Genomic DNA, 17,039 nt, shown 5'->3' with positions numbered 1-17,039 from the left:
GCTCGAGTTGATAGTTACTTGGCCTCAGCCATTGTGTAGAAGCCTTGAGCGTACTTCTTGCCGAACTCGGCAGCCGATGCCGGTGGGTGCTTCAGAGCCTTGCGTGGGCTCTCGTCCAGCTCCTAAAGAGCAGAGTGCAGGTAGTTAGCTTAGCGTTCATGATGCTGCTGCAGTGTACCCCACATGATCTCACCTCGAAGATGGCCTTGATGTCACCGTTCAGCTTCTCGTACAGCGCCTGAAGCTTCTCCGCCACCGCCGGGTCATACTCGAGTGAATCCGAGTGTTCGCGAGTGCCTTTCGTAGCATGCAGCCCCTTGCTGGCCTTGTTCAGCTCCGACTCGGACACCGCAGCACCTCTCTTGGCCTCCATTGCTCCTGATAGACTTGTTGCTTAACTTTGCTCTTTAGATATGCGCTGAAGCGACGCGTCCGATGGCACCAGCTTAACAACACACCAAGTTGGGAGCTGAAATCGAGGATCTGCTGCTTGTTGAGCATTTTCAGGTTTGGTATTTGTTAAGCCTGCTTGGGCGCGATCACGACCGATGGATCATTCATAAATATCGCCTTGCTGCTGCATTCTGATACCTCACACTTGTCCACGTCGATCTCCCACACTCAAGCCGCCTGCTTCGCTTCTCCTCCAGCTTCCGCCTCTACTGCTGCATCGGATTCCTTCTCTCCATCCCCTGTCTGGTCAGCATCTTCCGTCGCTTCAGCCTTCTCGTCGACCTCTTGGTCCGCCGGTTGTTCCGTTTCAGTTGCTTCAGCCGCTTCTTCCTCGCCAGCCTCTCCTGCTTCTCCAGCATCCTCCTGCTCAGCAGTCTCCTCCTTCTCTTCACTCTTCTCCTCTTCATCTTCTGCCAGCTCCTTCGGTACCGGCGGGGACGAGAACCTGGGGCTCTTGGGTGACTCCACTTCCTCCTCCGATCCAGAGTCGTAGAACGCGTCCAACTGGTCCGGGTCGGCCGTGAAGACCAGGTCCACTTCGTCCAGCGAGACGTTCTCCTTCTCGTCCTTCGCCAGCCTCGCTTCAGCCGCCGCAGAGTCTCCATGATGGGCCACAAGCGTCTGGTACGTCTTGAGGTCATTCATGAATGCGCTGGCCAGCTTCTGGCGTCTCATCTCCAGCATTTCGCGCTTGCGGCCTTCGGACTCCCTGGCGATTCTGGCCTCGAACTTCTCCAGTTCCTGCTGCTGCTTGGCCGCGAACTCGGCGTTCTGGCGAGCCGCGTTCTCCTCGCAGCGCTGCACCAGCAGAGTCTCCACTTCGTCCGCCTCTTCGGCCAGCTTGAGCACCAGAGATCGGACCCCCGCGAGCTGCTGACGCACCCTGGAGACCAGATGAAAGTTCTGGGCTAAGAACTGTTCACTGGCCGCTTGGGCCTGCAGGGTGGCCCGCGCGCGGGCCAAGGCCGCGTCGAGTTCCTGTCCACTATAGCATGAAAATGTCCACGTAAGTAAAAATTTAATATCTCGTTAACTACAAGGAGTTTTTCCCTGCAACTTGTGCGAATGGAAGCCTCGGTCACCTTTGCATAAGTTTTTGGTGGTTGGCCACCGCTTGGGCCTGTAGTTTCTGCTGCGCGCGAAGGAATTCCTGGCCTTCATTGCGGACAGAGGGATTTGAGGCTGTTGACGCGTCTGGAGCAGCGGGGGCGGCGTTTGCAGCCACTGTTTCGACAGCGGGGGTGCTGGACGTGGAGCTGAAGGGGGCCGCGCGGTTGCTGGCGGCGGAGAGCTCGCGGTCGAGCGCCGAGGACAGCTCGCGCGACTTGGCCACGACATACTGGAACCCGAGCATCGTATCAGGAAAATTAGGTTACGAAAAGGGGAAAATGGGTTTTAGGTTCTCAAATTTTGCATTAAGGTATCACGATCAGCTCACAGGGGCGGGGCCGCTTCATTGCAAGGATCGCAGCAAGCGTCGGCCGATAAGCTACGGATATCTGAACGGGTTGAAGTGTATGGTAGGATAACTCAAAACAGTGTGGTTTGCGGTCAACATCAGATTGGTAGACCGAAGCTGGCTTTGATAATATGGTAGTCAAGAACTATTGTGCTTTGCAGTTATTTTGCCGACCATTTTAGACGGTAAATATGGCAAAACCTGCTCCTAAATATGTGTGAAAGAAGATACACGACCTGCTAAAATTATGCATAAATCCACTTCCTCATATATATATAGACTTGGGAGGGCCTGTCAGCAGCCATGCATTGGCTCAGTACACCACCGTCCATGATCCCCAGCACATCCACCCTCTTATGCATAATTGCCGTGTGTGTAGGTGCTTGTGGATAAAAACCGACAGAATTGCAGCTGCACATACATGTATTATTATACAGTAATAATACTTCTTCTGCAATTGTCTTTCTGACCATGGTGTTGCCGAGCAGAGGTCGGCTTGACTGTCTAACCATAGAGGCTCGACCAATACAGTAGGTGTGAAGATACAACGCGTACGTTTCTATCGGACTCGCTTCGAAGGACTCCCAACATTGCCATGGCCAATGTTCGCGTCCATTACGAAGTCACGATCTTGCATCGCGATCGTTCCATTCAACGTTGACTTTCTTCAATGCAAAGACACGAAAAGCAGTAACACTGAGGACTTCAATCGCGGGCCGCGATTGATGTCCTCAGTGTTACTGCTTTTCGCGGCGGGGGCTCCCACCAAGACCACACCAGCATCGGATCATGGGCACCCACCCACCGAGTCTGCGCCGTTCCCAACATGGACGCAGATGGCCCCATACAGGTACCAAAATATCCATGCGGTGCTTGTGAGGAACAAGTTGCCGGCACCACACCGGGTTCTTTTTAGTCACCCTTGCAGCACTGGCAGAGGGCCAAGCACCCAGCTGGCTCCGATAACCCTGGCTGCTGAGCCGAAGGCTAATAGCGGAGACCAAATCCAGTTCAGCAGATGGACAAGACCCAAACCCGTTCATCTTGTCGGGGTTTTCGCGGGCTAACTCCCATCCACCGCATTGTTAAGAATCGACGCGGCCAGCAATAACGGGCAAGAACCTGCGCACGCTCGTGCGCGGGTACACGGAGTCCCGCCCACCGAGTCAAGTTCGCGGGGCCGGCGTCGCTTATTTATCTACAGTATCTAAGACGATGGTTATGGTATGGGCCACCATGGGCCTGTCCTCCGTGCTGATCTCCAACATCGCGACGATGCTTATCGCGATAAAGCTGTACCGCGACTGGGACTTCCGAGTGTCAAGCGTTCGATGGCTGTTCCTGACTTTTTTCGTCTACCTTTGGCTGTACACCCTTGGACGCGCGAGTTACTACCTTTGGGTGGTTATGCTACCGATCAAGGAGTTCGTCGACGGCAACAACCACGTCCCGTACACGAGCAAGCAGTTGAACCAGCTAGGAATTTACGCTACGACGGACCTCGCGGCTTCAAGACGACTTTTTCCCTCAATTATCCTCTGCTTCTGCGACGTCATGCACTTTGCGATGGCCTTTTGGGTTCTTCCCCTCATCTACGAGCTATCAAAAATCGCGGCCAAGTCGATGGACCGCGGGACAGCCAAGGAAAAAGCCAAGATTCGCATGTACATCTTCGTGGGCCACTCTCTCATCGTGTTCTTCTTGATCGCAGTGATCGTTTCGAGCGTCCTCAGTGGGGGGTATTCGAGGTACACGTATCGACTGGTGCTGTGCATATATGTTATGCAGATCGTGACTTTGGTCTACATGGGGGTGACGCTCTTCCTACTCAAGTGCAAGGGCCGTGACGTGGAGTCGATCAACGGCGCTTTCAAGGTGTCTCCAGTGTATCAGCGCTTGAAGGGGATCATGCTCGTGTACGCAGTATTCGCCGTTCAGTACGAGGTTACGTCGCTGTTCACATACGTGTACACTCCGCGGGACGAAGCAACGCTCAACTACATCGGATTGAGCCAAGTGGTCTATAACGCCACCGGCTTCGCACTCGCGCTGTGTACTGGCTGCAGTCTGCCGTGTACTTTACGTTTCTGCGGCTGCTGTATCTCCGACGAAATGCTCGTTCAGCTTGTGGTGGAGACCAACCGAGGAGAGCTGCCGTGCGGTGAAGAGCGAGAGGAATCCATCAGCCCTCCAGTGATGAATCCAGTGTTTGTCGTGACCGATATCGAGTCTTCCAGTGCGTTGTGGGGCATCGACGATGGCAAGGTTATGCAGCGGTCCATTCAAGTGCACGACGACGTACTGCGGTCCTTGTTGACACCATACCGAGGATACGAGATCACGACCGCAGGAGACTCGTTTCAGTTGGCTTTCCACACGATTCGAGAGGCCGTGTCGTACTGCTTGGACGTGCAGCTGCAGTTGCTCGCGGCCAAGTGGCCCAAAGAGCTTCACGGCCTTGTGCCTGCGACCAAGAAGCGCCGAGCAGGTCATCGAGTCATTTTCCGCGGATTGCGAGTTCGAATGGGGATTCACGACGCCATGGGCTCCGATGGACACCTTCACCACAGCCCACACGCTGTCACAGGCAAGACTGTGTACACTGGAGCCTCTGAGGTTATTGCTAGCGAAGTGAGCGACGTTGGAGCTGGCGGCCAGATCCTGATCACGCGACGAATCGCCGACTGGCTCATGACCAACAAGGACGCGCTGGCCATGAACTACTCGGTCGATTACGTGTGCGACTTCATGGTTCCGCAGGTGAACATGCGCGTGGCCGTGTATGAGGTGCAGCCCGAAGAACTTGCTCGGAGGAAGAAGATTTTCGCCAAGGACCAGAGGAGCCGCATCCCGCACGTCGCGACTCGGTCAGTCTCGGGGTCATCCAACATGGAGAGTGGGCTGGAGACAGCTCTGGAGACACCCATGGGCTCACCCACGTCGTGGTTCCACACGCCTCGCACTCCTCAGAGAGTGAGCGGGAGCGCAAATAGATATTACTATTAGGTAGACTTTTGTTGTTGTTTGTAGTCCAGTACATTGAGCCGTCACTGCGTCTAGTTTGATGTTTCCTATCTAATGCACAAAGAGTCTTCACTTCAATCCAAGCACACGCTCCCAGTCTTTCGCGTTTCCAGGGGCGAAGGATTATCTATGAAGTGGTGGGTTCTTCGCAGCACTTCTTCTACAGCCTACTACAGGTAGGATATGCTGGGTGAAAAATGATTCATAACTTCATTTTGCCCTACTTGGGGCTCTAATTGACGCGTTGCATGACACATTATCGGCTCCTTCGGGCCTCACTCTAATTTGTGGAACGTGACTTTCTTGCCTACCTAACCTGCTACCACACTAACTGCCATCCTAGATGTGCACGCCAGGCTTCCGCTTGAGCTCGTCCCGCAGACCCAGTGAGAAGCACCCGCGCTCCACCATTTGATGCGGAGGCACAAACGACGCAGACAGCGGCGTGACGACATCGTCTTCCTCGTCGTCGAAATCGTCAAAACCTCCGGGCACACGCTGCCGCAGCCCCACACGCCGCCGGTCACTGCTCGCGTGCTTGCTCCTAAATACGTTCTTGGCCTTGGAGTCGCCGCCTTCGCCCTCGAACTCCATCTTAAATATGTCGTCATCGTCGTCGTCCTCTGTGTTTGTCAGCCCGTCCGCATCATCGTCGTCAGTGTCTTCGCACTCCTCTGCAATACCGTCAGGACCTGAATATGGACGTGAAGATCTCCGAGTTCGGCCACCGTCGTTTCTGCTCATAGGAATAGCCAACCCCGCGCTCATGCCGTTATTATTGCTGTTGCGCTTCTCACTCTCGAGCGGCCAGCCTCCATTGCCGAGCATCACGGACGGCTCTTCCCAGGAGAGCAACTGCACCATCGCCTGCTTGTCCGTCGAGTTCTGAAAGTCGTGGCTGCTGCCACGCCGCCGATGCGACTCCGAGTCTCTCCTGTCCAACAGCTTGTCCGTTCGTGAGGGGATGGCCGTCGGAGACGTCGCAGAGGTACCTATCGGGATCTCGATGGGCGCCGACACGCGATCCACCACCATCATGTCGCTTCTCGTCGCGAGTTTCCGCGCCCGGAAGAGATGCGAGCGCAGTCCAAACACGTAGGACGAGGTCTTGTCATCCGAAGGGGACGTCCCTCTCCTGCTGCGAGACGAAGAACCGGACCTGCTGCTGCTGTGCCTAGCCGAAGTGGACGCCGACACCGACGCCGACACGGAGGAGCGTCCTCTGCTATTGTTGCCACTGACGGCGCGGCGCGTCGGTTCGTCCGTCGACGCTGACGGTGCGGCCACCGTGCGCCGCCGACTCGTAGTCGTCTCGGAGCGTCCATTAGCCTGTTGAGCCGCTGTCCGCCTCCCATCCCCGTTGGCCGAGACGTGCCGCCCTCTCGTTGACGGGGCCAGGTCCGGCGTGAAGATGTTGAGCGCGCGCAGGTAGTTGGCCCGCCAGTTCTTGTTCTTGTTGGTGCTGAGCGCCATCCGCTGGCTGCTATTGGCCATATTGGGCGCCGTCTTGTCCTGTCGGCGGCGCTGGCTCGAGTCCGTGCGCGTCGTCATACCCTGCGCGACGCACCGATGACTCTACTAAAAAGCTTAACGGCCTTAAAAATAGACGCGGCCCGGGCCGGCCTGCTGCTTCCTGGGCCTGGCCTGCTCCTGCGTTAATGCGACTGTGTCTGTGTTCGCCTGCCTGGGGCCGGGGCCTCGCGCGGCGTTGGCTAACTGGGCTGGCCACCTGGCGGCCGGCGTCTGTTGCGTCTCTTCCTGGGTCTCTTCGGCGCGCGGAGCTTCAGGTAATCGACTGGCCCGCGGCGGCTCTCTGCGCGCGGGATTTGCGAGCGCGCGCTGCGTTTCCGCGAGATCTTTGGGCGGGCGGTGGCGCAGGGAGCGACGTGCGGAGGGGCTTGCTGGCTAGCGCGCTTCAGGAGCTGATCGCCATCAATCCAATGCCGAAGTGAAAGTGAGACCTGTGCAGACGAACCTCAATTGGCCGGCCCAAGTGCAAGTTTCTATTGCGAAATTTCGCGAAATTTTATTGAAAGCCGACCCGGGACCACCCGATCCCATCCGACATTTTGGCGCTTCTCTCTCGGTGTGGTTGGCCCTTGCACTGGCGCCACCGCGCTGATCGACACTGACAAGGGCTCCCTCCCCTCCGCTGCTGCTCTCCGCTGGAGTGCTGATGTATGTATGTATGTACACGCGCTCGATTAGCTGTGCTGACTTCCAGAGAGCATTCAGCGCCATCGCTTCCGGCCTCTCATTGCTCTCGCTCTCTCCGTCTCGGTACAGACAACGACTTACAAAGCCCCTATATAAAAACAACGATAAATTCCCTCCCGTCAAATCTGTAAAACTGTCATAAAACACACGGTGTGTTGCATAAACTACACAAAATAGCATATAAAGTACACAACACCAGATGGTATACAAAGATGAAGTCATTTGATTGAATCTGATTGGCTGGTTTGCTCATGTTAAGCTTTGCTTGACTTCGTCTGCGGGGATTTTGTGTCTGCCGGCTTTGTAAGTCGTTGTCTGTACTGCCGACCAACCAACCAACCGACTCGGCGCGCATCGTGTGAGCGATCGCTCGACGGCGAACCGTGCACGGTGCAGCCAGGGAGTGGCGGCGGACATCGCCGCCCGTGTTAAATTGTACCGCGCCCGATCCTGCCCGATGGGACAGCGAGCTCCCACGAGACAGACACGCGCGCCAGGAAGATGGACCACCGGCCATGAGCGCTGGCGTCCATTGACGTACGTACGATGTACATGTAGCAGCAAGTTGTTTTACATGTTAGAGCACGCAGTTTTAGAGCGCTGTTGGCGCCTCCACTCGCGCCTCCAGAGGATTCCTCCCGGCCGGCATGATTAGCGAAAAAAAGGACGACATCGCCGCTGTGACCAAAAACATAATCTAGCGCCGTCATGTCAGTGTGCAGCACGAGGACACGCCGGCGTCTTTGCTCGCGAGGCCGCGATATAGCCGGCCGCGATGAGGAACTGGACCCCAACGCCTCAACTGCTTGGCCGGCGGACCGCGCGCGCGGTCCGGGAAGCGCATCACCGTCCGCGAGGCGAGCGGCTCGGCCCAGCAGTACGGCCAAGCCAGGCATTCGGAGTGGCGTCGGTCTCCCATCGGCATGCAGAGCGGAGCCCGCGTCTGTACTGTACCTCTTGGCCGCCAGCCAGTTCACACTTGGCTTTTGTATGGCGCTATTGTCAACTTCTATTGTCAAAATGTTTTCGCAAAAACAAGTTCAGCTTGGTTGATGGGCACGCTGCCTGGTCACAGGCGGCATGTATGCTGCAGGAAGCCAGTCTCCCTGGCTGAGTTGAGTCCGACGGCGCGTGTCAAGCGAAGGCTCCGCTGCACCGTTTGCCTAAACAAAATGGCCGGCCGCCAGCGGACCGACCCGCTGCCTTTCGCCAGTGCATCCCTTCGAGATCTTTCATCACTCGCGCCTCGCGCAAGGGGAAACTCGTCCACGTGCTCCAGTCTCTGCTCCGGGCTCCGATTTCTGCAAGTGGACTGCGGCACGTCACTGGCAAAAGACTAGGCGAAGTGAGCTTGGCGCCGGCAGCTTTCGGGCGTGAAGGCTTCATGTTGGCAGCATGATGTTCCTGGCCCCTGGACCGAGACCGCGCCGAGGGAACCGACGCCAAAACGGCAAGTGACGTGGTTCCGAAAGTGCTGGCGACAAAAATGCGCAGGGCTTGTCAATCCCCGGTGTTGTATTGCTCACTCGGCTTGTTGACGCTGGAGGACTGTACAACCTGTCTGTCGCGTAAGCATGAGTCCGCTTTGGCAATGCCGGTGTCCCCGGGCGACCATGCCGGTGTATGCCCCAGGCATTTTAGGAAGACAAATTCGCCCGCGGTACATTGCGATGAAATGCTTCGTTCCGAAAACGACTGGAGCTGCGCTCCTGACCGCTGACATCGCACGCACGCACCATAGGGAGCGGAACTTGAGCGACCATCCCGAGCAAGCGCGAGGAAGACCTTACCTGTCCTCAATCAGAATGCACCAAATCTACCCGCGGTTTACAAACAGAGCCCGCGTTGATCACTAGACTTGGAACATACAAGAAAGCTATTAACTAAGGTTCAATAGACTACCTTCTCTCTCTAAAATCTACCATCGGTTCATCATTACGTACATATACTGTATCTATCGAAGTCATGCAGTACAGTACAGTATCTAGGAATCTAGGAGTTCGAACACACGAGCCTCGAAAACAACTTTGTTCTAGTTCTAGTTAAGAAAATTAACAGTGTAAGGAGTCCCCTTCCTTTGTGAAAAAGGTAAACATGTACCATTTATAACATTCACCAAGCCTAACGTGATACCCATTTTGGAGTAGAAGGGGCCTCAGAGACTGTTGCTCTTTGAATACGTTATTTCGACGAGACTTGTCGTGGTTTTCTTTAAAGATGAAAATATGTTTTTAACACTTGAAAACGTATTATAGTCTGATTTCGCCTTAAGATTATAGTAGTGGCATGGTTCGGTACTGTAATAGTGGGAATTTCCGACTATCAGTGATACAAATACTAACATCCAATCCCGAACCGTTATTAGGGGGAGTCGAACCTGGCAAAAAACGTGCTGATTTTTAGGGCGATTTGATGTTGATTATTTCGGCGAAATCTTGTTGACTTTCAAAATCAACCACCTCCGGAGGTGGTTGATTTGAAAAATCATCATGATGATTTCGAACTTCAAGTGGTACCGCTTGCTGTTCCCTCCTCGACCTCTGATACAATTTCAGCTGTTTTTGAAGTCCCTCCTCAACTAGAAATTGTTGCGTATGTGTTTAGGCAAGTTTTCACACGAATCCTCTCCAAATAAACACGTTCACTATCACTTTAAACAAGTTTTAGATGTTAACTCGCGATGGTGGAGACGTTGTGAGCTGCTGGACAGTGTTACGTTGGAGTCGGCCATTGCTAGGTATAAAGCTGAATATAAGCAGATGTATATGCACTAAGCAAGCCTGCGCGTGCTGGCGAAAAAGGAAGTGATAATTCGCTGTTTTCACCATCTAGTTTAGTTTTGTTTTGTGGTGAGGTACATTACAGTCGTTTAGTTTTGTTAACAACTCAGCCAATGTCCGTCCAGCAGAAGCCTACACATCTTCTGCCAGCTTGCTAACTACTTGTGGGTGCTAGCACATGGCGCTTATCATGCGCGCCTTCAAGTTTGACCGGTCCGTGGCGTCTGCGTCGTCACTTGGGGCCGGGTGTGTGGTTAACCATTGATCGATGTCGCCTGGAAGGAAATCCACAATGGGTAACCAGAGAGAAGGCAGTACCCCAAGGTCTGCCTCGAGAATCTGCGTACTGGTTCTGGTGTGTCGCCATGGACACCACTGGTGTCCATGGCGATATTAGCCAGTGCAACACCATCTACATGCGAAAACTGAGAGTGAGTACCCTACTTGGATTTGTTGATTTTTGGGGCAGAACGTTGCTGATTATTCGGCCCCGTCTCTGATGATATTTTTGTCGCCACTTCGAAGGTTCGACTCCCCCTATTAGTGATACTAAAATAATCAGTCTGGTGTGAAAAACATATTTGCGGCCACTAATGCAAGTGCATCGGCATGCTTTTTTAATGGGCCGTGCTACTTGCACATTTAACCGTGTACGTAGCACGGCTAAGATACATTTGATATAGTGTCATCCTAAGGAGATGTCTTCATCATTGTACACGTATAGACATTAGTGGTCATGTATCAGATCCTAGGGTGTGATCCTCAGTTCCGCTGTTCGAGTCCGCTGGACTGGGCAATCCGTCAACTAAGAAGCATTCAGCGGATTTGTCTATCTACTTATCTGGATGAGGAAGGGTGAAGTTTTTCAACTAGCCACATTATAATTTTTGCCTGGGTAGCCACTCGTTGCATGCGAACTAGCTACTAGTGGCTAGTCGAGACGCACCAAGTAGCTAGGCATCAGTCAACCGTGGACTCAGGATAAATTGCCGACTAGCCACTCCCCCTAGTGGCTAGTTAAAACGCTAAAAGCGAATACTTGACATGCCAAAAGTGCGTAGTCACAAATCCAAACGTGCTATCAACATTAATTATCGAGTGGCCACATTTTCATTGGTGAACTATGTACTTTTGAATCAAACGTTTTGATGTTAAAGTGGGTGCTTGATGTTGAAGTGGGTAGGACACTCGCGCGTTGGCACTTGCCTGTGGACTTAGCGACGGCACTTCGAGGGGTCCGCCCCTCTCTCCCATTTGTTTTGCACCATTTGTCAATTCTGACCCCTACCCCTATTGGAACACGTCCGCTGCATCCATTTCCCTCAAAATAGCACTCTGAAATTAATTAAGTAAAACAAAAAACGTGCACGATGGGGTAGGCTGTATGCAATTACAGGACCGCTGGTTGCCGTCGTTATCGCTGTTGCCTTCTTGGCTGTAGCTGCGGTTTACTTGATGCAGTATTCCCTGTACTTCATAGTACCCTCGTGCGGAAGCTGCGTGCAAAGCTGTCTGCCGACCCGAACGGGTTGGTTACAGCATCCAGCGTCGTGAACCTGCTCAAGTTTTCCGGCACCTATCGCAGAACGCTGAAAAATATCAATGCACTGCTCCGTCACGTACTCACGTGTGTGTTCTACACGCGGCCGCAACCGAACGCACAGGATCTTGACAGCAAGCGCGCCAACATCACGCTGGACGAGTAAAAGCCGCCTCCCAGCACAAACAACAACAGGCCATCCGCACCGCGAGTTGTGCCCGAGAACTTGTTTCGAGTTGGCAATTTTAGCATCGTGAACATCTCGCGGCCGTATTTATGAAGGCTTGGTAAGTGCGTCTGTCAAACTCTATCCTAATACGAGTTCTAACACCGTATATGTATATTTTGTTGATGTTGTTGTTGTTGTTGTTGTTGTTATTGGTAGCTGGGCACTGTGAATAGGGTCCACGACCTCGTCGGCCCCTGCATTAATCCTCGCACCAACCAACTCTATCCGGGCAACTGGGTGGTCGCGAAGGTTGGGAGCTCCACAAACTTCGAGGACCGCGAGGGATCTGTCACCAACAAGTACAATATCTATGGAGAAATGCTATTCCAGATCTTTATGCTGGTTGCAAGTGACCAAGTCGGCGAAGTGGAGCCCGAGGTGTTGTCGCGCCTCGAGGCAAAAGGTTTCGACTTCCCCTTCATCGGGAATCAGGATCAGAGGAAGAACGAGCTGATCGCCCCCCCCCCCCCCCTGCGCGCGGCATGGCGAGGTGATTAAAGTTTTCAAAGATGTTTCCGTGGAGCACCCTCAAACGAAGTGCGGGAGCTCCGGCTGGTCAACAAGCTAAACTAGCTCTGGAGAAGGCTAAAAAAGCAGCTAAGGCTCGGGAAAAAATGGCCAAGGCTAGGGAAAAATCGGCCAAGCGAGATCGGGATCTGGCTCGAAAAGAGCTGCAGCACGCGGACCAAGCTGCAGGCGGCGGGTATAGCTCCAGTTGGGATACCGTTCCGGGGGTCAGCTAAGATACATGAAGCGGAGAACAGCTACGAGCCGAAATCCGATCAAGCGCGAGGAAGACCTTACCTCAATCAGAATGCACAAAATCTACCAGCGGTTCATCACTTGCGTACGGAATCTATCAAAATTATGTTGTATCTAGAAATCTAGGAATTCTTAATTTACATTATGCAAAACAAGAGTTCGAACAAATCAAATTTGTCGCGACCGAGCCTCGGAAACAACTTTTCTGGGCTAAAGTTAAGACAACTAACAGCCACCTCAGAGATTTGTGCTCTCTGAATACGTTATACGAGACTTGTCGCCATGGTCACTAGCTAATACCAACGTGATCGATATTTAGATTTTCTTTTATTAACAAAAAAATGAAACTATGTTTTTATCGATTTGTGTGACATCCTTGCGCGATTCTAATGTTTAAACCCATACTACAATATTTAAAAATACTGTGGTCCGATTTCGCGTTTAAAAGTGTACTAAGTAGTAGTGAAAGGGTTCGGTAGTAGTGGTAATATTTGTGGCCACTAATGCAAGTGCATCTACATGCTTTTTAATGCAACTTCTGCAATATCTTACTAGCACGATAATTCAAGGGTGTTCATTGCAGAAGGGAAATCAGGTTATCTATCAACCAACTTACGAGCTTACTTTCATCAGCACTAAAACTTGTGATTTACAATCACCTAGCTCCAGAGTTTATTTAGAACGATTCTGTGAGCTCAACTACTCACTACACAGTCTATACTTCTACTTTGTTCTTCTTCTTTTCCATCCCTCTCCCTCCTCTTGATATTCTAACTAAGTAATCGCTGGGGTGTTAATGGGGTATACTGGCCGTACCAAAAACGAGTTGTATAAATATCTGCGTTTGTCCGTCTTGTTCCGAGAGAGCAAGTGCTCGACCCATAATTTGGCTTAGCTCTGCAGTCTTCGAAGCCGCGAAGGTCGCATAGCCGCATGTTGATCGGCGTGGTCAGCACGCGCTGGCTCCTGTCGGAGCCCATGAAAGCCACTATTGCCACGAAACAATTTGTAAGACAGATGGATATCTACACCACAACCTACGGATTCATATCGGGATAGCTGAATGCAGATCACTACATACACTACCCTTTCGACAGACTAACATCGTTTTTTTTCGCACGTCGCCACAATACCCCCCCCCCCTCTCCCAACGGAAGTCGATCGCACCGTTCGTATTTGCGTGAAGCGTAAAAGCAATCAATAATAGAGCCGAGGACCCCCTAATTGAACTTCGGTGATACAGCCATACTTTTGTGAATATTAATATTATTACTGTCACCTGCCAGACCTGAGATTATAGTAGTATTAGTATCGTTATCTAAGATAATATCATTGATATGTTAATATTTTGTGTTACCGTACCTCACAACAGGATTACTTTGGGTCTCGTTTGAAAAAAAAGCACTCGTTTTCTTCAAAAATGTTTTCTTCTTGTTAATACCTAGCAGTTATACGCTTTTTTATATGCCCAAGGTCTTGGTAATGTACTGTAACCCTGTCCTTCATTTCCTACCAGATAGAGTATACATGTATTAATATTTATTAGGTATCTGACGAAACATGACCAAGTAAAGTCACTTACTATTGTACTATTAATAACACCAACTCACGAAACAGGAAACTCACCGAAGTACAAGTTCACCCATACCAACTCACGAAACAGGAAGCTCATTCAAAGTACTAGTTCAGCCAGCGACGGGATACATTTGCGCAATTATTGGCACAACCGTCGGGACGCTGTTACGCTGAACGCCCTCCTTGCGCAAGTCCTGGATGCTCCGCTCGACGACGCAAACATCCGGAGGCCTCAGTCGGGTGATCGTAACCAGCTCCAAAGCTCTGAACCAAGGTTTCCTGCAGAATATCCACTGGCGACGCCGCGGCGCCATTGACAGTGACCTCTCTGGTCTCGAGCCTCGAGGTTTAACAGAGATTCGATGGTGTGTGTAGGTGCTGGCGTAGGAAACGCTGGGCGCTGAGTTTCGGAGCCTAGAGACACCAGTGACCACAGATGGACGTTACCTCCGCCGCACCCGTGACTGGCGATCTTATTCATCTCTGGCCCCAAGAATTGGGGCGCGCGACTCGATGATTTATGTATTATGCTGTCCGCGCCGCTAAAAGCTCTCGATGCCACCACCCGATGGTGGGGGAGAGCGGTCTCCGCGGCGCCCCGAATCATTCCCTCGCCATGATTTCTTGGGCAGCCAGCAGGCTGGTGGCTCTCGCCCCAGCGCAGTCTGCTACAACAGCACGACCAATTACTGCTCCTGTGTCGAAATGACTGCAGCCATGACTCACCCCAAGTATACCGGCGGGCGGTCGCGCTGAACCTAAATCCTGCCGTTTTACACCAAATCCCCACCCGGTCGAAGAATTGGCCGGCATTAACTTACCGCACGAGCGAGGAGCGCCGCCGCCCCCGTGTCGTCCCTCCGCGCCGCGCCCGCCGCCCCGCCTGCCCGAGCCCAAGACCCCGAGGAAGCCTCCGACCAAGTTCCAGCGTCTGTCTCCGCGGCGTGGCCATGATATGGACGGCGCTCGCCGTCGTCTGCATGGCGCTGTCCAGTCTGTCGACCGGCATGACCATGGTGAGTCTGCGGCGAAGCTGGGACCTGCACGTGTCGAGCGTGCGGTGGCTATTCTTCTTGTTCTTCCTCTATATGTGGCTCTGGAGCAGCGCGCGCGTGCTGTATCTGCTCTGGGTGAGCTTCTATCCCATCGAGACCACGACGTCCGACTACTCGTCGTCCTCCTCCAACGAGAGCGAGGTCATCTACGACCGCTACAGCAGCATGGGCATCTACACGGTGCTGCAGCTCGAGGAGACCCACGACGCCTTCGCCACGGCGCTGCTGTGCTTCGGGGACGCCGCGCTCTTCGCTGTGGCGCTCTGGATGTTCCCGCTCACGTTCGAGCTGTCCAACATCGCGGCCAAGTCCATGGACCGCGGCGCCGAGAAGGAGCGGAAGCAGATCAGGTTCTACTGTTGGACGGTGCACGGCCTCGTCGTGGTGTACGCCGCGATCGAGACCACGCTGGCCATCGCCTACCGGGGCTACACGCAGTACACGCAGCGCTGCCTGCTCAGCGTCTACTTCGTGCAGTTCGTCAGCTTCGTGTACATGGTCTGGCTCATTGTCAGGCTTAAAGTTAGGGGCAGGAAGTACGAGAACGTCCAGGGCCAGTTCGTCACCTCGCCCGTGTACCAGAGACTCAAGCGGATCATGATCGTCTACGCGCTCTTCTCGCTGCAGTTCCAACTGGCCTCCGTGGTCATGTACGCCTCCACGGACGACGAGGACAAGCTGCTGGACTTCATCAGCGTCAGTCTGCTGGTCTACCACCTCTCAGGGCTGGCCCTCGCGGTCACCACCATGTGCAGTCAGGCGTGCGTGCTCAACATGTGCAGGTCGTGTCTGCCCGACGACATCGAAGCGCAGGTGCAGACAAGATTCATGCAGGGCGGCGATCTGCTATCGCCGAGGGACACACAGGTTCTCATGGAGTCAGCAGAGCCGCCGCTCGTGAACCCAGTGTTCGTGTTCACCGACATCGAGTCCTCCAGCGCCTTGTGGGCCATGGGTGACGGCCTGGTGATGCAGCGAGCGACCGAGATCCACGATAATATCCTCCGTGCTTCCTTGATGAAGTACCGAGGGTACGAGATCACGACGGCAGGTGACGCCTTCCAGCTCGCGTTCCACACGGTGCGTGAAGCCGTCGAGTACTGCTTAGACGTGCAGCTCCAGTTGCTGGTTGCGAACTGGCCGAAGGAGCTCCACGGTATGTTGCCAGCGACCCGGAAGCAGCGCGCGGGCCACCGCCTCATATTCGGCGGCCTTCGCGTGCGGATGGGCATCCACGACGCGGTAGAGGCGGACGGAGCCTTGATCCTGGACGTCCACGCCGTGACGGGCAAGATGATCTACACGGGCGCGTCCGAAGTGATCGCCAACGAGATCGGCGACTTGGGCGACGGCGGCCAGATCCTCGTGACCAAGCGCGTGGCCGACTGGCTGGTCATGTACGAAGATCTCGTGGCGATCGACTTCATCGTCGATAGGGTGGGCGAGTACGCGATCCCGCAGATCAAGGCCAAGCTCGAGGTGTACCAAGTGCTGCCGGAGGTGCTCAGCGGCCGCAAGAAGATGTTCTCGTCGACGCTCAAGAAGCGGCGCGCCACCACGGCGTCGTCGCTGTACTCGATCGCGTCGAGCAACCGCTCGCGCCTGTCCAGCAACGCCGGCCAGCTCCCGATGCCGCTGCCGCTGCCCGAGCAGCAGCGCCGACGACTGTCCCGACCGCAGTTGCTGCTCCCTCCGGACCGCGCGGGCGCACCGGTCGCCGGCGGCCTGAGCCGCTTCGGTCGCGTGCAGCGGTCGTTCCTGCGCATCGACCACGGCTCGTTCTACACCCGCGCCACGAGCATGTAGCTCCGAACTAACTTATTATACAGATCAAGATAATATACTAGCGCCCCAGTTTTTCCATACAACCGAGCGCGGCCTCGTCATCGCGTTGAAGGTCCAGGTACAGGTAAGGTGGCAGTGAAGGTGAAGTTGCACCGGCTCC

The 17,039-nt window shown here is 53.9% G+C and overlaps 6 protein-coding genes across 6 annotated transcripts; 2 read left to right on the top strand and 4 right to left on the bottom strand.

Moving 5' to 3' along the window:
• Positions 1-14: 14 nt before the first annotated feature.
• On the bottom strand, positions 15-373 carry PHYSODRAFT_340209 (hypothetical protein; the record flags this gene model as incomplete). The annotated part of the gene is made up of 2 exons (XM_009538306.1): positions 15-122; positions 194-373. 2 exons carry the CDS (start codon positions 371-373, stop codon positions 15-17), a joined length of 288 nt encoding a protein of 95 aa, XP_009536601.1.
• A 248-nt stretch (positions 374-621) lies between these two features.
• PHYSODRAFT_254198 (hypothetical protein) lies at positions 622-1,807 on the bottom strand (the record flags this gene model as incomplete). Its single annotated transcript, XM_009538305.1, has 2 exons — positions 622-1,438; positions 1,536-1,807. 2 exons carry the CDS (start codon positions 1,805-1,807, stop codon positions 622-624), a joined length of 1,089 nt encoding a protein of 362 aa, XP_009536600.1.
• Positions 1,808-3,127: 1,320 nt separating this feature from the next.
• PHYSODRAFT_319108 (hypothetical protein) lies at positions 3,128-4,918 on the top strand (the record flags this gene model as incomplete). The annotated part of the gene is made up of 1 exon (XM_009538304.1): positions 3,128-4,918. One exon carries the CDS (start codon positions 3,128-3,130, stop codon positions 4,916-4,918), a length of 1,791 nt encoding a protein of 596 aa, XP_009536599.1.
• Positions 4,919-5,275: 357 nt separating this feature from the next.
• PHYSODRAFT_319107 (hypothetical protein) lies at positions 5,276-6,430 on the bottom strand (the record flags this gene model as incomplete). The annotated part of the gene is made up of 1 exon (XM_009538303.1): positions 5,276-6,430. One exon carries the CDS (start codon positions 6,428-6,430, stop codon positions 5,276-5,278), a length of 1,155 nt encoding a protein of 384 aa, XP_009536598.1.
• A 1,151-nt stretch (positions 6,431-7,581) lies between these two features.
• Positions 7,582-8,049, bottom strand: PHYSODRAFT_306332 (hypothetical protein; the record flags this gene model as incomplete). The annotated part of the gene is made up of 1 exon (XM_009538302.1): positions 7,582-8,049. The coding sequence occupies one exon, from the start codon at positions 8,047-8,049 to the stop codon at positions 7,582-7,584; it is 468 nt and encodes a 155-aa protein (XP_009536597.1).
• A 6,940-nt stretch (positions 8,050-14,989) lies between these two features.
• Positions 14,990-16,900, top strand: PHYSODRAFT_340205 (hypothetical protein; the record flags this gene model as incomplete). Its single annotated transcript, XM_009538301.1, has 1 exon — positions 14,990-16,900. One exon carries the CDS (start codon positions 14,990-14,992, stop codon positions 16,898-16,900), a length of 1,911 nt encoding a protein of 636 aa, XP_009536596.1.
• Positions 16,901-17,039: the final 139 nt, after the last annotated feature.

The sequence above is a fragment of the Phytophthora sojae genome (genome assembly GCF_000149755.1).
Source record: "Phytophthora sojae unplaced genomic scaffold PHYSOscaffold_11, whole genome shotgun sequence".
Classification (NCBI taxonomy): Eukaryota; Oomycota; class Peronosporomycetes; order Peronosporales; family Peronosporaceae; genus Phytophthora; species Phytophthora sojae.
Note: the sequence above shows the minus strand (reverse complement) of the source record. Positions and strands in the feature narration are given on the sequence as shown.